We start from the raw sequence: 20,372 nt of genomic DNA, 5'->3' as shown, positions 1-20,372 counted from the left end.
AATTTAGTTCATGCAAGAATGCATTCAGTTCTTTTCATGCATAGGTACTACATGATTCGGGCACAGAAAATGTATAACTCAGTTTTGATGCTTTGGATTGATGCTCACAATAGAATAGGGAAGATAAGCAAGTAAACAATACAATACAATGTGCTGCGTGTAATAGTAAAGTTGTGAACCAAGCACAAAATAATATAGAGAAGAAAATGAAGGAGAAAGTGAGGATCTCCTTTGGGTCAGGCATTTTTTCTTTACATGCTACCAAGGGGCATATAAAGCTACACAGAAGAAAATACAACTTAGTCAAATAGTGAGCAAGTTACAAAATACTGATGCTTAGATCATATCTCTGGCTTGGGGACATATTTTCTTTGGTCTTCACAATGTTGCACAATGTTGCAGTCATGGAATGTGCCTCTCATACTGCCAGTTTCAGGGAGCATAGTTGACTAAGAACATATATATATTTCAATTTAATAATTTTCTAACATTTAAAATTGGTATTTTACTTAAGAAAATTTGATTCCTAGCTTCCCTCAGCAGAGAAAAACAATCTCCCAACACTAGGCCCACATTCTAGAGTGCCCACCATCCATAAGAGCTGAATAGTACCTCTTCCCTTTAGATGCGATATATGCTCGATCCCCCCTCTTCCCTATTTTATTCCCAACACGAAGACCAGTTGCCATTTAACCACACTCTTGCTGTGTTGTTTTACCTCTCCTGGGTCCATTTTGCCATCCTATATGTCTTGTCTGCCTTCATTGTCATTTGAGTTTGATATCCATTATTTTGATCACATTCTGCCATGAGAAGGATAGAGTGAAGTGACACAGGCCTGGAAGCCACAGGATCAATGAGGAGAACTAATGAAGTTCTAAGCCGAGCAGTGATAATTGAAATTGAGAGGAGCTGGTTGGATTTGAGGGATCTTTCAAAGAGAGAATTGACAAGTCATGATGTTTAATAAAATGCGGGGACTGGTAGGCAGGTAGGAGTCAAGGATGACTATCAGATTCCTTGATGTGGTAACTGAGTATTTCATATGCTTCCCCATTTCTTTCTTATTTTCTATATATAAACTGTCCTAAACAGATATATGCTTTAATCCTTCATATGCCAGGAAGTTTTCAGAAAACACAAGAAGAGATGTCATTGGAAATAGAAGGCTTAATGGGCATGCAAGAGAGGGACTCCATTGTTAACAGCTTACATTGAAAAAATGATCAAGACGTTAAGAGACTATGGAGGTAGCTGTTGAGAAGTATATATTAGCTTCTAGTGGCATTCAGTTAAATACTATGGCAGGGTACAAGATAGATGTTCCTTAAACGTTTTGCAGTTGGAGTGTCATTGACAATGTCCTAAATCAGATCTTAAGAACTCACAGCTCAAACACTGTATTGGATCCCAAATTACTCTCCTTGCTTTCTGACTCGATCCATCAAGCCTATTCTTAATTCATCCTATACAAAGTCTTTGAATTAATTGTAGTAAAACGCCACATTTATCATGTCATGCCTTATGAAGAAAATCTAGTTTCTCCAGGAACCTATACTCCTAGGTCTGGTATTAGAAAACTTTCACGTACACCCTCAAGGAGATGTTATGGGGGCTTGGCACATCTTGTTCCTCTGCTTGGAACCCTTTCAACTGCCACACTGCCTCACATCCTAGTCGTTTTCTCATCTTTACCTTGGGTCTTTCCTCACTCTCACCAAACAATTTTGGCCCTTTTTTTTTCTTTTGTCTATTTTGTCTCTTTCTTTCTTCCAAGGAAACTTCAGTGTCGGCTACAACTGTGACTTGCCCATCACTTTAACACATTCACATGATTTGACATTTATGCACTCCCATGACTATCAATGAGTGTTGCTCCGTCTCTGAAATCTTGAACCCTAAAATCCCATCGTGTCCACAGCTTGCCACCCTCTCTTCTGTTCCCAGTTCCCCATAAATCCATCATTTGACCTTGCTATGACCTCAGTCTATCTATCCAGTCTCTGAGCATCCTCCTTGCTTCTCTTCCTTTCCTATCCTTTGTGATTTATATACTCATTCCTTTGAGAGTCAGCCACATTTGCTTTTCAAACCTCAGCCCTAAGGCAATCAAACCTTCCCTTTTTGCTGTTCAAGATTACTAAACTCTGTGGGAGAAAATCTCATAATCACGCTGACGATGTCCCACCTCAGTGCTGCTCACCAGACCCCTACCGATCCCAACATGTCTCTCTTGCCTCACAGCTGCAATTCCAACCCTTTACTGCTTTACTTAAGTCTCCACATTCATTCTAGACTTTTCCCTCTAATGTCCTGACATCTAAATATATAGAGCAAAGACATGTCATCAGTTAAGAACTCCTTCAGTTTCCTTCTCCTCTATCTTAAAAGGACCCTATCACTTCTTCCCCCTTAAAATAACACTATAATTTTATCTAAAGGGTGAGACAAAATGGACTTGGTAAAGAAGAAAAGGTATCCCCCTCCCAAGCCTAGGCTGAGTTATGCTGTCTTAAAGCAAAGTTTCCTTTGTTCTTTTGCTAGACAAGTTTTACAAATATAATGTGTTTGTGTTTATAATTTATAAGGAAAAATTAATGATGGACTTGTTCAAAATGACAAAAGAAAAAAAGGTCTATAATTCTGATATCTATGAGCAATATTAACATGTCGGTGAACATACTTCCAAATTTTTTCTATGCATATATATTACAAAGCGAGAGCAAAGTTTAAATCCTATACTGTTTTCTGTTTTCTTTATCTGAAGGTGTACTGTAAAGATCTTTTCATCTCATGATACCATTGTATTCCTTGGTATGGCTATAGCACATGTATTTAACCAGTGCCTATGGTAGGACTCAGAGAATCTGTACTCTAGACCCTCTTCTCACTCTTCCTTTGTCAGGATTTGTTTCCCACGCGCTCTCCTTGTCGCCTGTACCTTCAGTCTCCCTTTCCATGGGCTTCTTCCCCCTACGCCACAGACATGCTGAGTCCCCTCCCTGCCATCCTCTAAAATCTTTCTACTACCCTGCCCCCTTCTCATCAGATACTACCATGTATCCCCCCTAAGAACAGAACTCTTTCACAGAAGCAGGAATCTGCCTTCACTATGTCACCCATTTCCTTCTCATAAATTTTTTGGTCTACTGTAATCTGGCATTCTCTGTCCACCTGTTTTTGAAACTGCTTCCTCTCCGCCATCCCCTTAAAACACTTTCCCCTAAGCAGTTACCAGTCCCCGAATGCAGATCTCCTGATGGCTCCTCTACTCAGCAGCTTCCAGAAAAACACAGTTTAATAAAGCAAACTTTGGGACATCCTAAATACAACTCCTAGAAGTTGTAACTGAGTGAAAACAGGCATCTCTTATTCCTGGGCTAAGACCTTTAGTCAAAGATACATGGATTGTTAGCATGTTAAGAAGAAAAAAAAAAAAAGGAAAATTTGAGGGGGAAAATTTTTTGTTGTTGTTAATCGTAAGCAACAGTAGTTAGGAATGTCTGTGTTACATTCATATGTTTATACCCTAATAGGGGGCCTGGGGCCATTCATCTTTTAATATTGCAGTATGTTGTAGAAAATGGATGAGAGAAAGACTTTGAATGATTTTCAACAGGTAATAACTATGAAAAAGATATCTTTTTATTCTCTGTGACATTCTAGATTTACTGTCTAAAATAAAATTACTTTCAGGAAAATTTAGAAGATTATTTGCCAACTAATAGACCTTTCTATCCAGTGATGTTTTTATCCTGGCCTGTAGCCTACAGAATTCTTTAATTGCTATTATCTGTTTTAACTTTTTAAAAAATATCTTTATTCTACCTACTTATATTGGTCACCTTTCTATAGTATTTGTTGATCAATTGTCAAGTTGTACACTAATAATTTTCAATCTCAGTGCATGTCAGAAATTTACAGATGGGAGGCTAAGGTATAATTATATACTTGAAAATAACATATATATTATTTTGTAGTATAAATTATAGTAAATAAAAATAAATGTCTTGCTGGAGCAGATATGCAGACAATAGGCTTGTTTGACAGTCTTGGCAGGGAGTGAAAAGAAAATATAGATCCTGCTGAAATGAGGGGAATGCACCAGAATCTTGGGGTTGGTAGCAGGATATACAAAAATTCAGTGTATCAAAACAGGCCATAGGTGTTGAAAGTTTAAAAAATAGTGTTTGAGTCTTCCCTTATCTAGCTTTTATTTACCTAACAATTCTCAATACTACCTACCTAACCATCCCTTCTCCCATATTTAGAATGTGTAATTAAATTATCTTTACCAAGTGAAATAACATATAGTAAAATTGTAGGTTAAAATTCATCAACAAATACTTGTTGAAGGTATGAATGAAAGAATACATTGTCTAACTTCTATTTGCCTTTATTGTCCTCCTATTTGTAAGGACCCTTTTAACAGTGCTGTGTCAAACCAAAGGAAGTGAACTAACATTGACTGATCATCACCCATGTGCCAGGATCTATGCTCTGCTAGCACATATGTCATTTACTTTAATCTTTCTAACAATTCTGTGAAGTAGTTACTATTACGTACATTTTACAGACAAGGAAACTAGACTCAAAGTTAAGAAAGGTACCTAGGGCTTCCCTGGTGGTGCAGTGGTTGAGAGTCCGCCTGCCGATGCAGGGGACACAGGTTCGTGCCCCGGTCCGGGAAGATCCCACATGCCGCAGAGCGGCTGAGCCCGTGAGCCATGGCCGCTGAGCCTGCGTGTCCGAAGCCTGTGCTCCGCAACAGGAGAGGCCACAACAGTGAGACGCCCGTGTACCACCAAAAAAAAAAAAGAAAAAGAAAGAAAGGTACCTAATGTCAAACATCCAGCAAGGGCAAAGCTGGCACTCAAACCCAGGTCTGAATGGTCCCAGTACCTGCTTTTCCATTACAAATTTTTTGAATATTTTTATGATACTGATAGGAGCGGTTTAGACTCTTTTCAAAAACAAAGTTTAATGGTTTATTATTGCTATTGTTTTTATTATTTCCTTACCGTCAAATTATTTGTTTAATCCAGAAGAGGCAGTATGATGTAACAGGGAAAAAATTAGTATTTGGAGCCTAAAAAATCCTGTTTGAATCTGAATTCCACTATTTACTTACTTTCTGTCTTTATGTAAGTTACTTCACTCTTCTCAGCCTCAGGGTTTTTCTTTTCTTTTTATTTGTTTTTGTGTTTTGTTTTTTAATATATAAAAGGGGAAAATACTGTCTACCAGATAGAGAATTGTAAGAAGCCTAGCTCAGTGTTTAGCATAAAAAGAAAAATGCAGTAAACGTTAGTTCCCTTGAGGACATTTTTAGTATTTTACTAAGAACTTTATAACTTAAAAAAGGTCTCCCTTTTAGGTAGTTTGAATTATTACTTAATATTATAATAATAGTAATTATTATAGTTTTACTATTACTAATTAGTAAGTAATAATGTTCTTACTAAAAACAAGTCATTTTTAATATTTTAGTGGTGATCATACTTTAATTAAAATTTCATACACTTTTTATTCCTCTCACATTTGTATAATGAACATTTTCTATTGTCATTAAATATCACTACAGTTTTAATGGCTCCAAAATGTTCCCACATTCAAATAGACATACCACAGTATTTTTAACCATTTCTCCATTGTTTGGATATTTCCGTTTACGAGTTGTTTTCTGTTTTGTTTTGTTTTTAGAAGAAGCATGATACTGCCACAAAGCTTTGAACATAAATCATTGTACACATCTTTGGTTATTTCTTTAGGATAAATTCCTAGAATTGAATTACCAGATTAAATAGTATTTTAAAGTAGGAATTTCTGACAGTCAAAGAAATTCTTTGTCAGTAGGACATTCTATAAATATATATGATTATGATATCACTTTATTTTCCTCTTCTTTTCTGCAACCCCATTTTGGGGGTAATTTTCTGTTAGAGAATAATTTTTTAATGAAAGAGGAGTTTCTGAGGATATTGTATATATATTTGCAACCATCAGTTAAATGGTAAATTGTCTTTTCTTTTTGCTAATTATTTTTTTCTTTCTGAGAGGAGATACAGTGTAGTACATGAAGGAGAAAGTACAACTTGGCTAGACAATAGGCTTGTGCTCCTGGGGGAGAGTCAGCCAATGTGGAGGACTGGGAACCAGGAGAAAGAATGGTCCCTGCCAGCCACATTCTCAGGCATGGAATCTGCCCAACAATGAAACAGCATCCTACCTGGAACTCTATACAGAGGCTGCCCTCACCAGCATGGCACCTTGCAGTTTCCATTGACTGTGTCAGGTACCAACACTCAGTTAATTAGTCACAATTTTCAGGATCTAAGGGTGTCAGCCAGGGGTCTGCCTGTTCACATGGAAAGATGGGTGCTCAGAGAGAGAGGTTCTGGGGTCTGCCCTTGCGGCTGGCTGGCTCTGGGATCGTTGTCAGGGGACTGGAGAGATTCAACCATGGAGAACAGCAGGCAGTAATTTCACTGCTGCTTTTTATCTCTCCCTCTCCACTGAATGCTGCTGCTGGTAGCAAAGGCCTGAAAGCGACGGCTGGGAGAGAATAATAAGGGGAAGAAGGGAAAGCACTTTAAATAATTTCCTTAGCTGAATTCAGATGAGCCTCTTCTAAGGAACCATGGCGACTGGATAGGCCCAACTTGCAGACTGGTTTTTAACTGAAATACAAAAGCTTTTGGGAATCTATGGGACTGGAAACACAGGTTCAGTTATACTCTGTCTCTACCTTCCTCTTTTTTTTTTTTTTGGCCGTGCTGCCTGGCTTGCAGGATCTTAGTTCCGCAACCAGGGTTTGAACCTTGGCCCCTGGCAGTGAAAGCACCAAGTCCTAACCATTGGACTGCCAGAGAATTCTACCTACCTCTTTTTATTGTGGATTCTCTGATTCATCCATTCCTTTTTCATTCATTCCTTTCCTCAGAGTGGATTTGAGGGCAGGGGCATGTATGTTAGTAAATACCAGAGCCACCATATTCTCCATATGAGAGTCAATTCTAAAAACGATGGTTACATACTGCTAGGTTGTCATCAAAGCTGTTCAAAGGTCTGTGAATTCATACGATAAGTTTTAAAAAATACAGCAGTGACTTACATCCCCCTCTAAAGTTTCCTCTAGCATTCCCTTTTTTTCCTGCCGGCAGGAACCGTTTTCCTGCAAATCTAGCCAGAGATCCAGAAGAATCCTTTGAAGTCATCCAGTTTAACCTCTCAGTAGATGTTTGGATCCCTCATGTTCAGTGTCTAGCCAGCTGCCCACTGAGTGAAGGATCCTCCCTCCCTTGCAAAGCAGCCTATTCCCAGTTTGAACAGCTCTTGTCTCATCATTCATCCTTCAGCTAAGCCACAATTTGAATTTCTGGGCTTTCCATTTTTATTCTTGGAGCCACAAAGAACAAAATGGCTTCTACTTCTGTATTATATTCCTTAACACATTGTGGACTTTTGTTGTGTCCTTTCTGAGTCTTCCCTTTATAACTTGAATATTCTTAATAAATTGGTCTGTTCATTCATTCATCAAATATTTAATGAACAATACTATGTGCCACAAAAGGCACCAAGAAACAAAGATGAATATTGTATAGTCCCTGCCTACTATAAGTTTGAAGGAAAGATAGACTCATAAATATATAATGTCAAAATACCACAGTATATGACATAGCTAGGCAGAGAAATTTACAAAAACTCAAAAGAGGAGTGACTTATCCAATGAAGAGGAATTGTGGTGGTCATTTAATATTTCCTGGAGCAGATGCCATCTAAACCATCAAGGGGGAGGTGGGAGATTTCTTGTAGAGAATGCAGAATGAGTAAATGCCAAGAGATGAGCTATCATGTGTACTGTGCAGGAAAGAGACAGCAGTTCAGTTCAGTGTTCCTGGGGGCTAAAGTATGAAGGTAGAAATAAAGGAGACAGGGTTAAGAGCTAGATCATGAATATTTTTCTCAAATGACAAAGTATTCAGTGCCCTCTCCAAAAATTTTGATATTATCAGGAGAAATCATTGGGATATCTCCCAATCTCTGCTTGCCTCTTTCCCTACCCATATGAATGAAGAAATTGTTATCTCTGAGGTGTCAGCTCTGGTAAGACCAATATACTCTAGTTGATGTTTTTGGAGCTAACCCAAATTACATTGAAAATACTCACCTTCCCCTCATTTCCTTCTAAAACCCAAGATCTTATTCTATAATTTTCTACTGCCTCATAAGTCCCCTAAATACTGTCTTGGTGGCTATAGACCTGACACTGTGGTTGAGGTTATACAGTGAAAATGTACTGATCACCAAACACCAAACTATCACTGTCTTTTCTGCTCTGCCTTGAATTCCACGAAGGCAGAAATCACCTGGTCTTAATCCCTAAAGCCTTAGCTTCGAGGCAGTCATGTAGAAGATATTCATATAACACCAATGCAGTCATCTGGTGTCAATAGGTAATTAAAACCAAAAATGGATTCACATACATTCTGCTCTGAAGAACCTAATGATCAAGGCACATCTCATCCAATTTTCCTTCTTGCTTTCTTCATTCTAGCCTCATCGTCTGTTTCTTGGACCTGGCACACCCGTCCTTACGTCAGGGATTTTACATATGTTCTTCCCTCTGCCTGGAACATTCTGTCCTCCTCTCCAACTCCCACCTTGACCCACTTAAAAGTAACTAAGTGCTCGTCACCTTCAGGAAGAGTCCCTATGTGTGGCTTTCCTGTTAGCCACTCTTACGCTCTGCACTTGCCTTTCGTATGACTCATAAACTGAAAGGTTCACCGCTGTAGCTCCAGGGGTTAGTCCAGTGCCAGGCACAAAGCTGGTGTTTAATAAATATTAAATAAATTCATTATTTGACTACTGCTAAGTAATATCTCTGTTCAAAGAACACTGGAATTTTTCAAAGAAAACAGAATTAGAGAGAAGTCAGAAGTACAAAGACGAGATTTTAGTGGCTGTGGTTGAATTATTAACTTCAATCTTTCAACGTATAATTGTGAAACCCACCCTCTGAAATTCAGTTTTATTAATTCAGTCAATAAAAATTGCTAAGCATTACCTTGACATTTGCAGTGGTGGTATAACTGTCAAGTTATACTTGATCTTATCTTAACATTGAACTTTTCTGACTGAGTGCCCTAATTAATTTTTCTGGATTAACTACTGAATTCTTATTCATCTCTTTTTACCCAAGAGCAAAATTTAATCAAATGATTATAAATTTAGTAAGCTATATTTATTGTAAGAGTCTATAGAGAAATTAAATATCCAGTGACAAGGGACTGGTTAAACAAATGACCTGAGTGAAATATTATTTAGTCATTTAAATGGATAATTATAAAGACTATCTAGCTGTATGGAAATGGCTTAAAATATACTGTGAATTAGAAAAAAAAATAGAATATCGTATGGAAACATAATGTAGCCATGGAGATGGAGATTTTAAAAGCATATGAAAATAAAAAATAAGACAGTTTGTGAATTTGGGAGAGATGTTTAATTATGTATTACATACAAATTTTAGAGGGTTATATGTACATTGGATGTCAATTACTGTAGTCTACAGGAGTAAGTATGAAAGCTATATTAGAGTATAAACTATTCAAATTTACATGCTGCAACAATAATGCATTCCTTGTCTGTATCTACAGCAAATTAAAACCTGTTTATTACTGAAAAGTGTCTCACATTTGCTATGACTCTAGAAGAGGTCCCTGCCTTCTGAAGTCAAAGTTCCTTATTAATAGGAAAACACATTTCTTTTCTGGATAAATAGTATTAGAGCAACAATACCAGAAATAGCAGAATGAAAACACCTAAATTTCACTGCTCTGTCAAATCAAATGTTTTTCACGTGACTCATTTCCTTCCATTCTTTTTCGTATGTGTATATAATTTTTACAATGGACACTAATGATTTTTTACATTTTCTCATATTGCACAGTTTGTAAGCATTTATTTCCTACTTCATAATGATCATTTTAATTGCTAATAAAGGAAGCATTTCTTAGAAGCAAAAATATAAGGCCCTTGAATTGTTGCAATGCAGGGACAAACCTGAGTATTGTTCCTGACCTTCCTTTGTCTGCTGACAGTGCACTTTATAGCTTTGCATACAAGGCTGTTATCACCTGATTTCCATTTGAGTAGTAAGATGATAACGCAGAGTACAAGGGGAACCAGGTTTGGGTGACAGCCACATCACTTAATGTCTGCTTATTGTTTCTACAGGGGAATTCTGGCCTGGGATTCAGTATTGCTGGAGGGACAGATAATCCCCACATTGGAGATGACCCTGGCATATTTATTACGAAGATTATACCTGGAGGTGCTGCAGCAGAGGATGGCAGACTCAGGTAAAGATCTGAAATGTTAGAATTATTTGGAAAGTAAATCTGCCGCATCAATGAGACGTACTTGTGCCTTTGCAGAGTAATAATTCTCCAAAAGTTCTGTACTTGAAAGAGAAGACTGTCAAAGCAAGCTTTCTGTAATGACTTTCCCGATCTCTTATTACTTATTGAATTTCAGCTAGTATTTAATTTGTGTTTGTTGATGGCTACCACATTCAACATTGAGCCAGGCAGTGTGAGGAAGGGATACAGATGTATCTTCTGTTCCACGAGGCCTTCAGTCTGATTGGAAAGAAGAATGCTATGAGCTGATGGGCAAATAATAAAAAGTATAGAGAACAATATATTGTAACTATTGTAGTGTTAGCAAAGAAATTCCATGTCATGCACCGTGTGTGTGTTCATGGATTTGACAACCATTTCTAAGGGCTTTCTGTAGGAGTTTGGATGGAAAGAGTCTGAAAAGCTATTCTGTAAGAAGATTCCAGTCTGAGTCTGAAAAAAATAATTTATTAACCCCACAAACCTGAATGAGAGCTCAGAGGGAGAAGAAGCAAGTGGTCCCAGGAAAGAAGGAAATCACGTGTCTTGGATGAAAAACACCAGGTGAGGTTCTGTAACTGGAGTGGAGCCAGATCTTGCTCAGGATAGAATAGTGGTGGCTTGAGCCAGGGACCCTCTCTTTAAAGAACTAAAGATTATTTGACAAAATAAAAGAGTCACCCACATGGGGCTCTTGGTAAATAATATAAAATTCTATCAGAGATCAGAACAGTAGCTAGGGGCTTCCCTGGTGGCACAGTGGTTGAGAATCTGCCTGCCAACGCAGGGGACACAGGTTTGAGCCCTCGACCGGGAAGATCCCACATGCCGCGGAGCAACTAAGCCCATGCACCACAACTACTGAGCCTGTGCTCTAGAGCCTGCAAGCCACAACTACTGAGCCCACGTGCCACAACTACTGAAGCCCGCGCACCTAGAGTCTGTGCTCCACAGCAAGAGAAGCCACCGCAGTAAGTCCATGCACCGCAATGGAGAGTAGCCCCCGCTCGCCGCAACTCGAGAAAGCCCGCGCGCAGCAACAAAGACCCAACACAGCCAAAAATAAATAAATAAAACACTAGCTAAAGGAATTGTAGATTGAACAATTAGGAGAGATTTCCTTGGGGAGGAAAGCATGTCCCAATGTTATTTTAGCACCTCTACTAGATTGTAAATCTCCTCAGGCCAAGCAGTTATATTATAGATGTGAATCCATAAATTCTTGCTGAATGAATGAGAGAGTTTTTGAATGAATGAATGAGTGAATAAAATGAGAAGAGAAAGGAGGGTAAATTAATGAGTGGGGAGAGAGGGTAGCACAGGCCAAGACCTGTAGGTAAGAATGGTTTTAGCTTGCATGGAGCCGCACTGAAAACTGTGACCTAAGTGGCAGAAATGTAAGCTTTGTAGCCCTTCCTCAGTCTGCTTTTTTAAGCATAAAGAAGCTAGCTTACTGGTTTTTTATAAAGCAGCCAAGGACACTTTTTCCCTATCCAACTGTTCCGATGCAGTGATTACTTTGGACAGCTGCATCATTGCAGCTTGTGGAGGAAAATCACGCTTTTTTTTCAGGTACATCGGCATCCCCTATCAACAAGAAAAGAAATAAGTGACGTTCCTGCAGGAAACACATGCTTTTTGAATAGAATTTTCAGGCTGAATTGACTAAATTAATTTCTGGATGAGGGAATGTCCATGCTGCAGAGTGAGAGATTAGAACTAGATGCTGTGTAATTCTAGGACTCATGGTGGGGATAGTGATTGCTAATACTGGACCCTGGAGAAGCTCCATTTTAAAAGTTTAGAAATAAAGTTGTTAAAGGAAACTTCAGAAAAGTGGGCCACAATCATTATTTCATAATGATTTCGCCTCAGCCAAACTTTGGCCCTAAGCTTCAGATAAAATAAACTTCATGTTATGTGCTTATTCTACAATTAAGAATGGAAAATGGCATCTCTTAGAGTACCACCACTCTTTGCTCATGCCTACGGAGATAAAAGGAGGTTCTGCTGTGTTGGGAGCATCATTCAATAGTTGTAAAGAGAATAATCATGATGACAGCTAACATTTTTTGAGCTTTCATCATGTGTGGAGCATTGGGCTAAGATAGATAGGTAGGTAGGTAGGTTGGTAGGTGGGTGGATGGTTGGATGGATGGATACATAGATTGATTGACAGATAGGTTGATAATATAAATAGAGATGTAGGTACACACAGACACACAATCTTCTATACACTTACCACAGCCATATGAGGCAGGTACAGTTATTATGGCCATGATAATATGGACTCAGGAAATTAAGAATTAAACATTTTAAGAAGATCACCCATCTAACTTTGAATACATTCCAAAATCGAGTCCTGTATATCGCTTAAGTACTCTCTAAACTCTAATTCAATAGGAGAATCCCCTACCTCATGTGGTCCTGGCCTGAAAAGTCCCAAAGATAAAGTTTTTCACAATGGTAATGCGCAACTCTGAACAATTACAAAATTTGCTATTTTTCTACTGAGCCACAGTTGTTTTTATTATGAACTCTACCCACTGGTCTTCGTTCTGGCTTCCTGGAGCCAGGGCTGTGGCCTATGACTGTATATGTGAATTTTGCCTGGTGAGGTTGTTCAGTGAATGACCTGAAAAGCTCTGAACAGTGGTCCTAACAGGAGCAACCCTATACCAACTCCCCAATCCGCATCACAGCCTTGTGCCTCTGTGAAGACAGCTCTGGTGTGGGTCTCCAGTTCTTTGTGATAGATCCTTGCTACTACCACTGAGACTGTTTCCCACCCTACTCCTTCCTGCCATGAACTTGAATGGTTTGGGGACATCTAAGAGTTCAAGAATAACACTCAGTTGAAAATCTGGCAGCGTGACATTAAGATAGATTTCAGAATTTAGCAATTTATCTGGTTCAAAGCCTGCTTTTTACAGATGGGAAAGCTGAGGCTCAGACGAGTGATTTATCCTGAGGCATAAGTCATTTGGGAGGTCTGTTTTAACTAGACTCCAAATGTCTTTTTTTTTAACTTTTTATTTTATATTGGAGTATAGTTGATTAGCAATGCTGTGATAGTTTCAGGTGGACCTCAAAGTGATTCAGTTATACATGTACATGTATTTATTCTTTTTCAAATTCTTTCCCATTTAGGTTGTTACAAAATATTGAGCAGAGTTCCCTGTGCCATACAGTAGGTCCTTGTTGGTTATCCATTTTAAACATAGCAGTGTATACCTGTCAATCCCAAACTCCCTAAATATCCGTTCTCCTGACCCTTCCCACCTGGTAACCATAAGTTCGTTCTCTAAGTCTGTGAGTCTGTTTCTGTTTTGTAAATAAGTTCATTTGTATCATTTCTTTTTTGATTCCACATATAAGCGATACCATACAATACCATACGATATTTCTCTTTCTCTGTCTGACTTGCATCACTCAGTATGACAATCTCTAGGTCCGTCCATGTTGCTGCAAGCATTATTTCATTCTTTTTAGTGTCTGAGTAATTTTGCACTGTATATATGTGCCACATCTTCTTCCATTCCTCTGTCGATGGACATTTAGGTTGCTTCCATGTCTTGGCTATTGTAAACAGTGCTGCAATGAACATTGGGGTGCATGTATCCTTTCGGACCCTTAGACTCCAAATGTCTTGACTCAAGTAATTAATGATCTAAGGTAGTGTTAAGTGGCAGTAACACCTAAGCCCACCTAAGTCTTTTCTCAGTGTAACGGGAACACTCTTTGAAGCTGGACTAACAATGTGTGAGGAGTGCTTTCTGTTTCACCATTAGTCCTTGTGAACATGGAATCAGCAAATAACAATGAACTCTGGAAAGATGTAGGTTCTGATGCCTGTATACTAACATAGTTGATTTTGGAAAGATTAAACTCTTTTGGTTGCTGTTTTCTTATCTATAAAGTGATGACAGTTATACCTTTTCTGAGGATTCAGTGAGATAACCTAAGTCCCTAGCTATGCCAAGAATATAGTACATGCTCAGTAAATTTTAGTAATGTTTCCCCCTTTTCTTTACCAGCCCTCTCTACCCCTCAGTGGTCTTTCCTCTTCTATTGCTTCCATTCCTTCTTCTTTTTCTCTCCTCTCATCCCTTCCACCTTTCTTTCAGTTCCCGTTCATCCTCTAGGGCCCTCCCTAAGCTTCCTGTTCCTATCTTTTCACATGCCCTATTCTCTTGATCATAACATGAAATTAAAACCCATTTAGAAACAGGTATGGTACTAAAAAAGATTCTGTGTTTCTATTCTCAAGTTTATAATACAGTCAACCGAATCTGATATGTTTCCCTTACTTAAAAACTAAGCCCACAAACTAAACATAGTTTTGTTTTGTTTTAACTTGACAAATTCTTTGGTGCTGTGAGTTAGGAAATTGTAAAAATTTTTCTGATGTATCCATCACATTATAAATTATACTTTTGACAGTTAAATAATACTAAAATTGAAAGAGAAGCTGAGGCCCAGAAAAGTGAGGTGTTAGGTCTGCTCCAAGGAGAGTAGTAATCTGGACTTTTCAGTGGATATATAATAATAAGGTCAATAATAATAATAGCAAGGACAACATAGTACTTCAGTGTGCCAAGTACTTTTCTGACACATTAACTCATTTAAAGTGTATAACAACTTGACGAGACCTATACTTTTATTACTCCCTCTTTTCAGGTAAGAAAATCAAGGAACTGAGATAAGAGGTTAAGTAACTTAGCAAGATTGTACGGCTAGTAAATGTTAGAGCAGACTTTGAACATAGGCAGTCGGCGTCTAATGTCCATGTATTTATGTTCTAAGTTACACTGCAGGGGGAAAAAGAATGACATTTAAAAGACACATTGTGGTAAGCAGTATTCTAAAAATGCCACACCTCATGATTCCACACCCTAACCCATAGAACCTGTGACTTTAATGAGCTGTCACTCCTGTGATTCTGTTACAGTGCATGGCATAGTTGACCTAAGATAGGGAGAATATTCAGGTGAGCCTGATCTAATCACATGAGCCCTAAAAGTAGAGAGCTTTCTCTGGCTGGTGGCAGAAGAGGAAGTCAAAGAGATTCCAAATCTGTGAAGTACTCGGCACTGTTCCTGGTTTGAAGCTGGAGGAGGCCATGTGAGAAAGTACAAGGTTGGACTCTAGGAGCACACAGAGGCCTCTGGCTGATAGCTAACAAGGAAGCAGGGACCTCCATCTCACAACTGCAAGGACCTGTGTCTTACCACAACCTTATAAGCTGGGAAGAAGACCCACAGCTCCAGATGAGAATGTAGTTGGTTGACACTTGGATTTCAGCCTTGTGAGAACCTGAGCAGAGATTCCAGCCACACAGTGTCAGACTTCTGACTTATACAGATAGTGAGCTAATAAATAGGTCTTGTTTTTGGCTTTGGGGGTTTTTTTTTATTTATTTTATTTATTTTTGGCTGTTTTTTAATTTATTTATTTTATTTATTATTTATTTTTGGCTGCGTTGGGTCTTCATTGCTGCGCGCGAGCTCTCTCTAGTTGCGGTGAGCAGGGGCCACTCTTCGTTGCGGTGCGTGGGCTTCAGTAGTTGTGGCTCGCAGGCTCCAGAGCACAGGCTCGGTAGTCGTGGTGCACGGGCTTAGTTGCTCTGCGGCATGTGGGATCCTCCCAGACCAGGGCTGGAACCCGTGTCCCCTGCATTGGCAGGTGGACTCTCAACCACTGCACCACCAGAGGAGTCCCTAGGTCTTGTTTTAAGCTGCTAAATTTGTGGTAATTTTGTAAGGAGCAACAAAACATTAATATCTACATTATTCGAGGAGTTCTGAGTTCATTATGAAAAGTCTTCCTGTATGTGCTCCATCACACCCAATATAAAGCAAGTGTGTAGGTTTAAGACACAGATAAGGTGAGAGGTGACTTTCTCCTTAATTAGATCAGACTCCAAACTGAACTCAAGTCCCAGTGTTTGCCCCAGAAGAGAGATATAGGAGAAAGAACATACTCTTTGGAGTAGAGGACCTGGGTTTCAAGTTCTCCTTTCTAGCTAAGTGACCTTGGACCTCTTTTTTTTTTTTTTTTTTTTTTCCTTGGACCTCTTTTTAAGCTCTCTGTGCTCCAGTTCCCTTACTGGTAAATTGTAAGTAGCAGCATATATATCAGGAAGCTGTAATGCGTTGCTTTAAACTGCAACTGCTGTGGTAACTTGTCAGGGAGCAATAAAAAGCTAATATGGACTCTGTGGCATTTTGGACCCTAATATTCACTTAGGCTGAGGTACAGACTGGCTTGTCTCTGCCAGCACTACCACACTCTGATCTTCAGAAACACTGATCAGGCCTCATGGCTGGGCTCAGGCCCTTCACACACCTGGAGGCAAGATGTGAAAAGCAATCAGAAACAAGGGGTGGATCAAGGTCAGAAATAGGGAAGAAACCAGTCCCTCAAGGTGAGGGACAGCAGATACAGAGATTAGCTGAAATACACTGTTACATCTGACGGCTGGGGATGTTAGTCTGGGCTGGAGGGAGGGTGAGAGCCCGAAGCTATAAGGAAAATGTGAGATGAAGGCTAAGTTAAAAGGCAAGGCAAGGGCTTCCCTGGTGGCGCAGCGGTTGAGGGTCCGCCTGCCGACGCAGGGGACACGGGTCCGTGCCCCGGTCCGGGAAGATCCCACATGCCGTGGAGCGGCTGGGCCCGTCATCCATGACCGCTGAGCCTGTGCGTCTGGAGCCTGTGCTCCGCAACGGGAGAGGCCACAACAGTGAGAGGCCCACGTACTGCAAAAAAAAAAAAAAAAAAAGGCAAGAGAGCATATGAGGGTTTAAATGAATTCCTTTGGGTAGTGATCCTTTTCCTGTGCAACTTCTTTTTCCTGTGTATATTTTTATAGATACGATCATTGTCCTTTGTGGAATATATATAAAATTCAGAAAAGTAGATAAAAATTAAACAAAACACAACACATTCATGTTTACACTAAATAGAGTCAATAAGTATTAACATTTTTGTACACTTATTTCTGGAAATTTTTTTGCTATTTTACTTATTTTCATTTAGTTTAGATCACACTGTATATAATATTTAGCATTTGTTTAATTTCACATAACTTTATTTCATAAACCTTTCCCCATATCATTTTTTTAAAAGCCTTATACATATTTTAATTGCTGTTTAATAATACATTTACTGTTTACATTGTTAGGAGTTTAGGTTGTTTTCAGTTTTCCCACATTTTAAATAACTGGCAGTCTATTGGAAGACATTGCTGACTCTCTCATAAATTCCTTAGGATATATTTGTAGCAGTAGAACTTCTGCACCAAAAGGTATGAACATTCTAAACAATTTGGATACATATTGCTAAATTTCCTTCCAGAAGGACTGTACCAAATTTTACTTCTACCACTGATGTTAGGGAGGGACTATTTTACAATATGTCATCAGCATTTCATGTGCCTGAATGCATATGATTTTAGGCTGTTTACCAAGGCAAACAATGGTATATTTCCTTGCTTTGCTTTGCATTTATTTGATTAACAGAAAGATTGAACGTTTAAAAAACTGTAACAAGTCATTTGTATTATTTCTTCTAGAAGTTGTCATTAAAATTTGATAACATTACCTATCTTTAAAGTTAGAACATTTTTGAAAGAACATTAGGTTTTCTTCCAGAACAAAATAGGTATATGTCCATGCTTTGAAGAATGGTTTCTATTTCGACTTTTGTATCTGAACCATAAAAATGCCCTCTGTGTGGCTTCAAGTCTCAGGATTGCTGAGGACCAATATTGATCTGTCATCCTGGGGAAGAGCTATCCCATGACAGCCTCCGCTTGGCAAAGCAGCAATGACATTTTACACAACAGTGCGTTTATTAAACCCATCCACAGCACAAAAGCAGCATGTAGTGGCAGGCAGAAGAGATGGCTACTTGCCAATTTCCTGACAAGTGACACAATTTAATCTCTTAGCCCTCAGCACAATCATTTCTACTCCCAGACAAGATGGAAAAAAACCCCAAAAAACAAGTTTTCTTTAAGTTCATTACTTCATTTGTTCCTTCTGTGTCTGTTTACAAGTAAGGTTGGCTTCGTCCTTATAAAAGCCATATATGTTGATTTCAAATAAGAATGCTATTGTTCATACTGAGGCTTGACTGTACTGACTGAAGTCGAGAGGTAAAGGACCAATGTTTCAAGAACACAACCTCTGTGTATAAATTACATCATCCTTTGGCTGTCATACGGCAATTCATCCTTTTGATTTTTCATTAATTCATACCCATTAACTCACTGGTAATTTTTAAATAATAACATGAGGAAAAGAGAGGCAAAGGGGAAGAACAGAGGGAGAAAAAGGAAAAGGAAGAAGAAGAAGAAACACTGGTGATCATCAGAAGGTCAAGACATCATATAACTTAGAAATGGAGAAGGCAAACCTAAACTAAAATTTTTTCTGTGCCAATGAGAAGCACTGAGCAGTGGAAGGGGAGCAACTTTCAAGCATCACAGTCTGAAACTTACTCCCAAGACTCACTTGCAGACTGTTTAAGGAAATAAAAGATTTCCAGTAAGTGAAACAGCATAAGAGATTGCTAATTCCATAGAATACCTCTCCACATGGAACTTGCATTAGTTTGGATGGTGGGAAACAAAAACCTTGAGTTACCAAGTCCAACATGTCAACTTCCACCAAATGTGTGACTCTTGCACCAAATGAGTACAATAACGCTAAATTTTTCATTCAAAGGCAAAGACTCTCAATGTCTTCAAAGCCCTGTGAACTTTTCTCTCATTATCATTTTGAGGCAAAAGCAGCACAAAAGCCCAACCGTTGCCCTGAACAAGAACATTTTCATGAGAAGGGAGATTTCATTATGCAGTGCAAATTATACCAGCACTCTCCTTAGAAAAAAAGTATGATTGGGATCTCAGTGGACTCATAGATTATTTCCTTCCATCTCTGCCCACAGAATGAAAAGGGGTACGATGGAACAGTCCTCTGTCCTTTGATTTCCTCTATCAATATTATCAGCCCAAAAGAAAAAAAAAAGAAAAAAAATTATCAGCCCTAAATATGCTGACAACCTGTTTAGACAAGAAAAAAATCAATTAACAAGTAGTTCCATAGTGACTGGTAATAACAAGTCCTCGACAATTTAGAACTACACAGGAACATTTCTAAACAAGAATAATAATTTCAGCTACATATCTGGTAGTATGCCAAGTATACAGGTGCAGTCTTTCACAGCTAGAAAGGCATATCCAACAGTTTTCTGATTTTCGTCAACTGTTACATAATCTAATCAAATAAATCTCTCTATGGGTTAAATGAAATAGCTTTTTAGCAAACATGCCCCCTCTTTTTTAACAAATTGTGCCAAGACTCCTGAATATCCACACTCAAAAGAATTAAGTTGGGCTTTACCTCATACCATACACAAAAATTAACTAAATATGAATCATAGACCTAAATGTAAGAGCTAAACTTACAAACTCTTAGAAGAAAATATAGGAGTAATTCTTCATGACCTTGGATTAAGCAGTGCTTTCTTATCATAACATTAAAAGCAACAACAGGGGGCTTCCCTAGTGGCGCAGTGGTTGAGAGTCCGCCTGCCGATGCAGGGGACACGGGTTCGTGCCCCGGTCCGGGAAGGTCCCACATGCCGTGGAGAGGCTGAGCCCGTGAGCCATGGCCGCTGAGCCTGCGCGTCCGGAGCCTGTGCTCCCCAATGGGAGAGGCCACAACAGTGAGAGGCCCGCGTACTGCAAAAAAAAAAACAGATAAATTAGGCTTCATCAAAATTAAAAGCTTTTCTGCTTCAAAGGCCACCATTAAGGAAGTTAGAAAACAACCCACAGAATGGGAGAAAATATTTGCAATAATATATCTGATAAGGAACTTGTATTCAGAATATGTAAAGAACTTTTACAGCTCAACAATAAAAAGACAACCTAATTAAAAAATTGGCAAAGGACTTGCA

General features: G+C 38.9%; 1 protein-coding gene across 24 annotated transcripts in view; it reads left to right on the top strand.

The window, feature by feature from the left end:
• DLG2 (discs large MAGUK scaffold protein 2) overlaps positions 1 to 20,372 on the top strand; it is a 2,011,757-nt gene that overhangs the window by 1,379,627 nt on the left and 611,758 nt on the right. For all 24 annotated transcript variants that reach the window (XM_067750569.1, XM_067750576.1, XM_067750568.1 and 21 more), the window contains one exon: positions 10,243 to 10,367. In XM_067750569.1, the coding sequence (XP_067606670.1) occupies positions 10,243 to 10,367 (125 nt within the window). The remainder of the gene's footprint in view (positions 1 to 10,242; positions 10,368 to 20,372) is intronic.

Source organism: Pseudorca crassidens, chromosome 9 (genome assembly GCF_039906515.1).
Source record: "Pseudorca crassidens isolate mPseCra1 chromosome 9, mPseCra1.hap1, whole genome shotgun sequence".
Classification (NCBI taxonomy): Eukaryota; Metazoa; Chordata; class Mammalia; order Artiodactyla; family Delphinidae; genus Pseudorca; species Pseudorca crassidens.
This window is presented reverse-complemented; position numbering and strand designations above follow the sequence as displayed.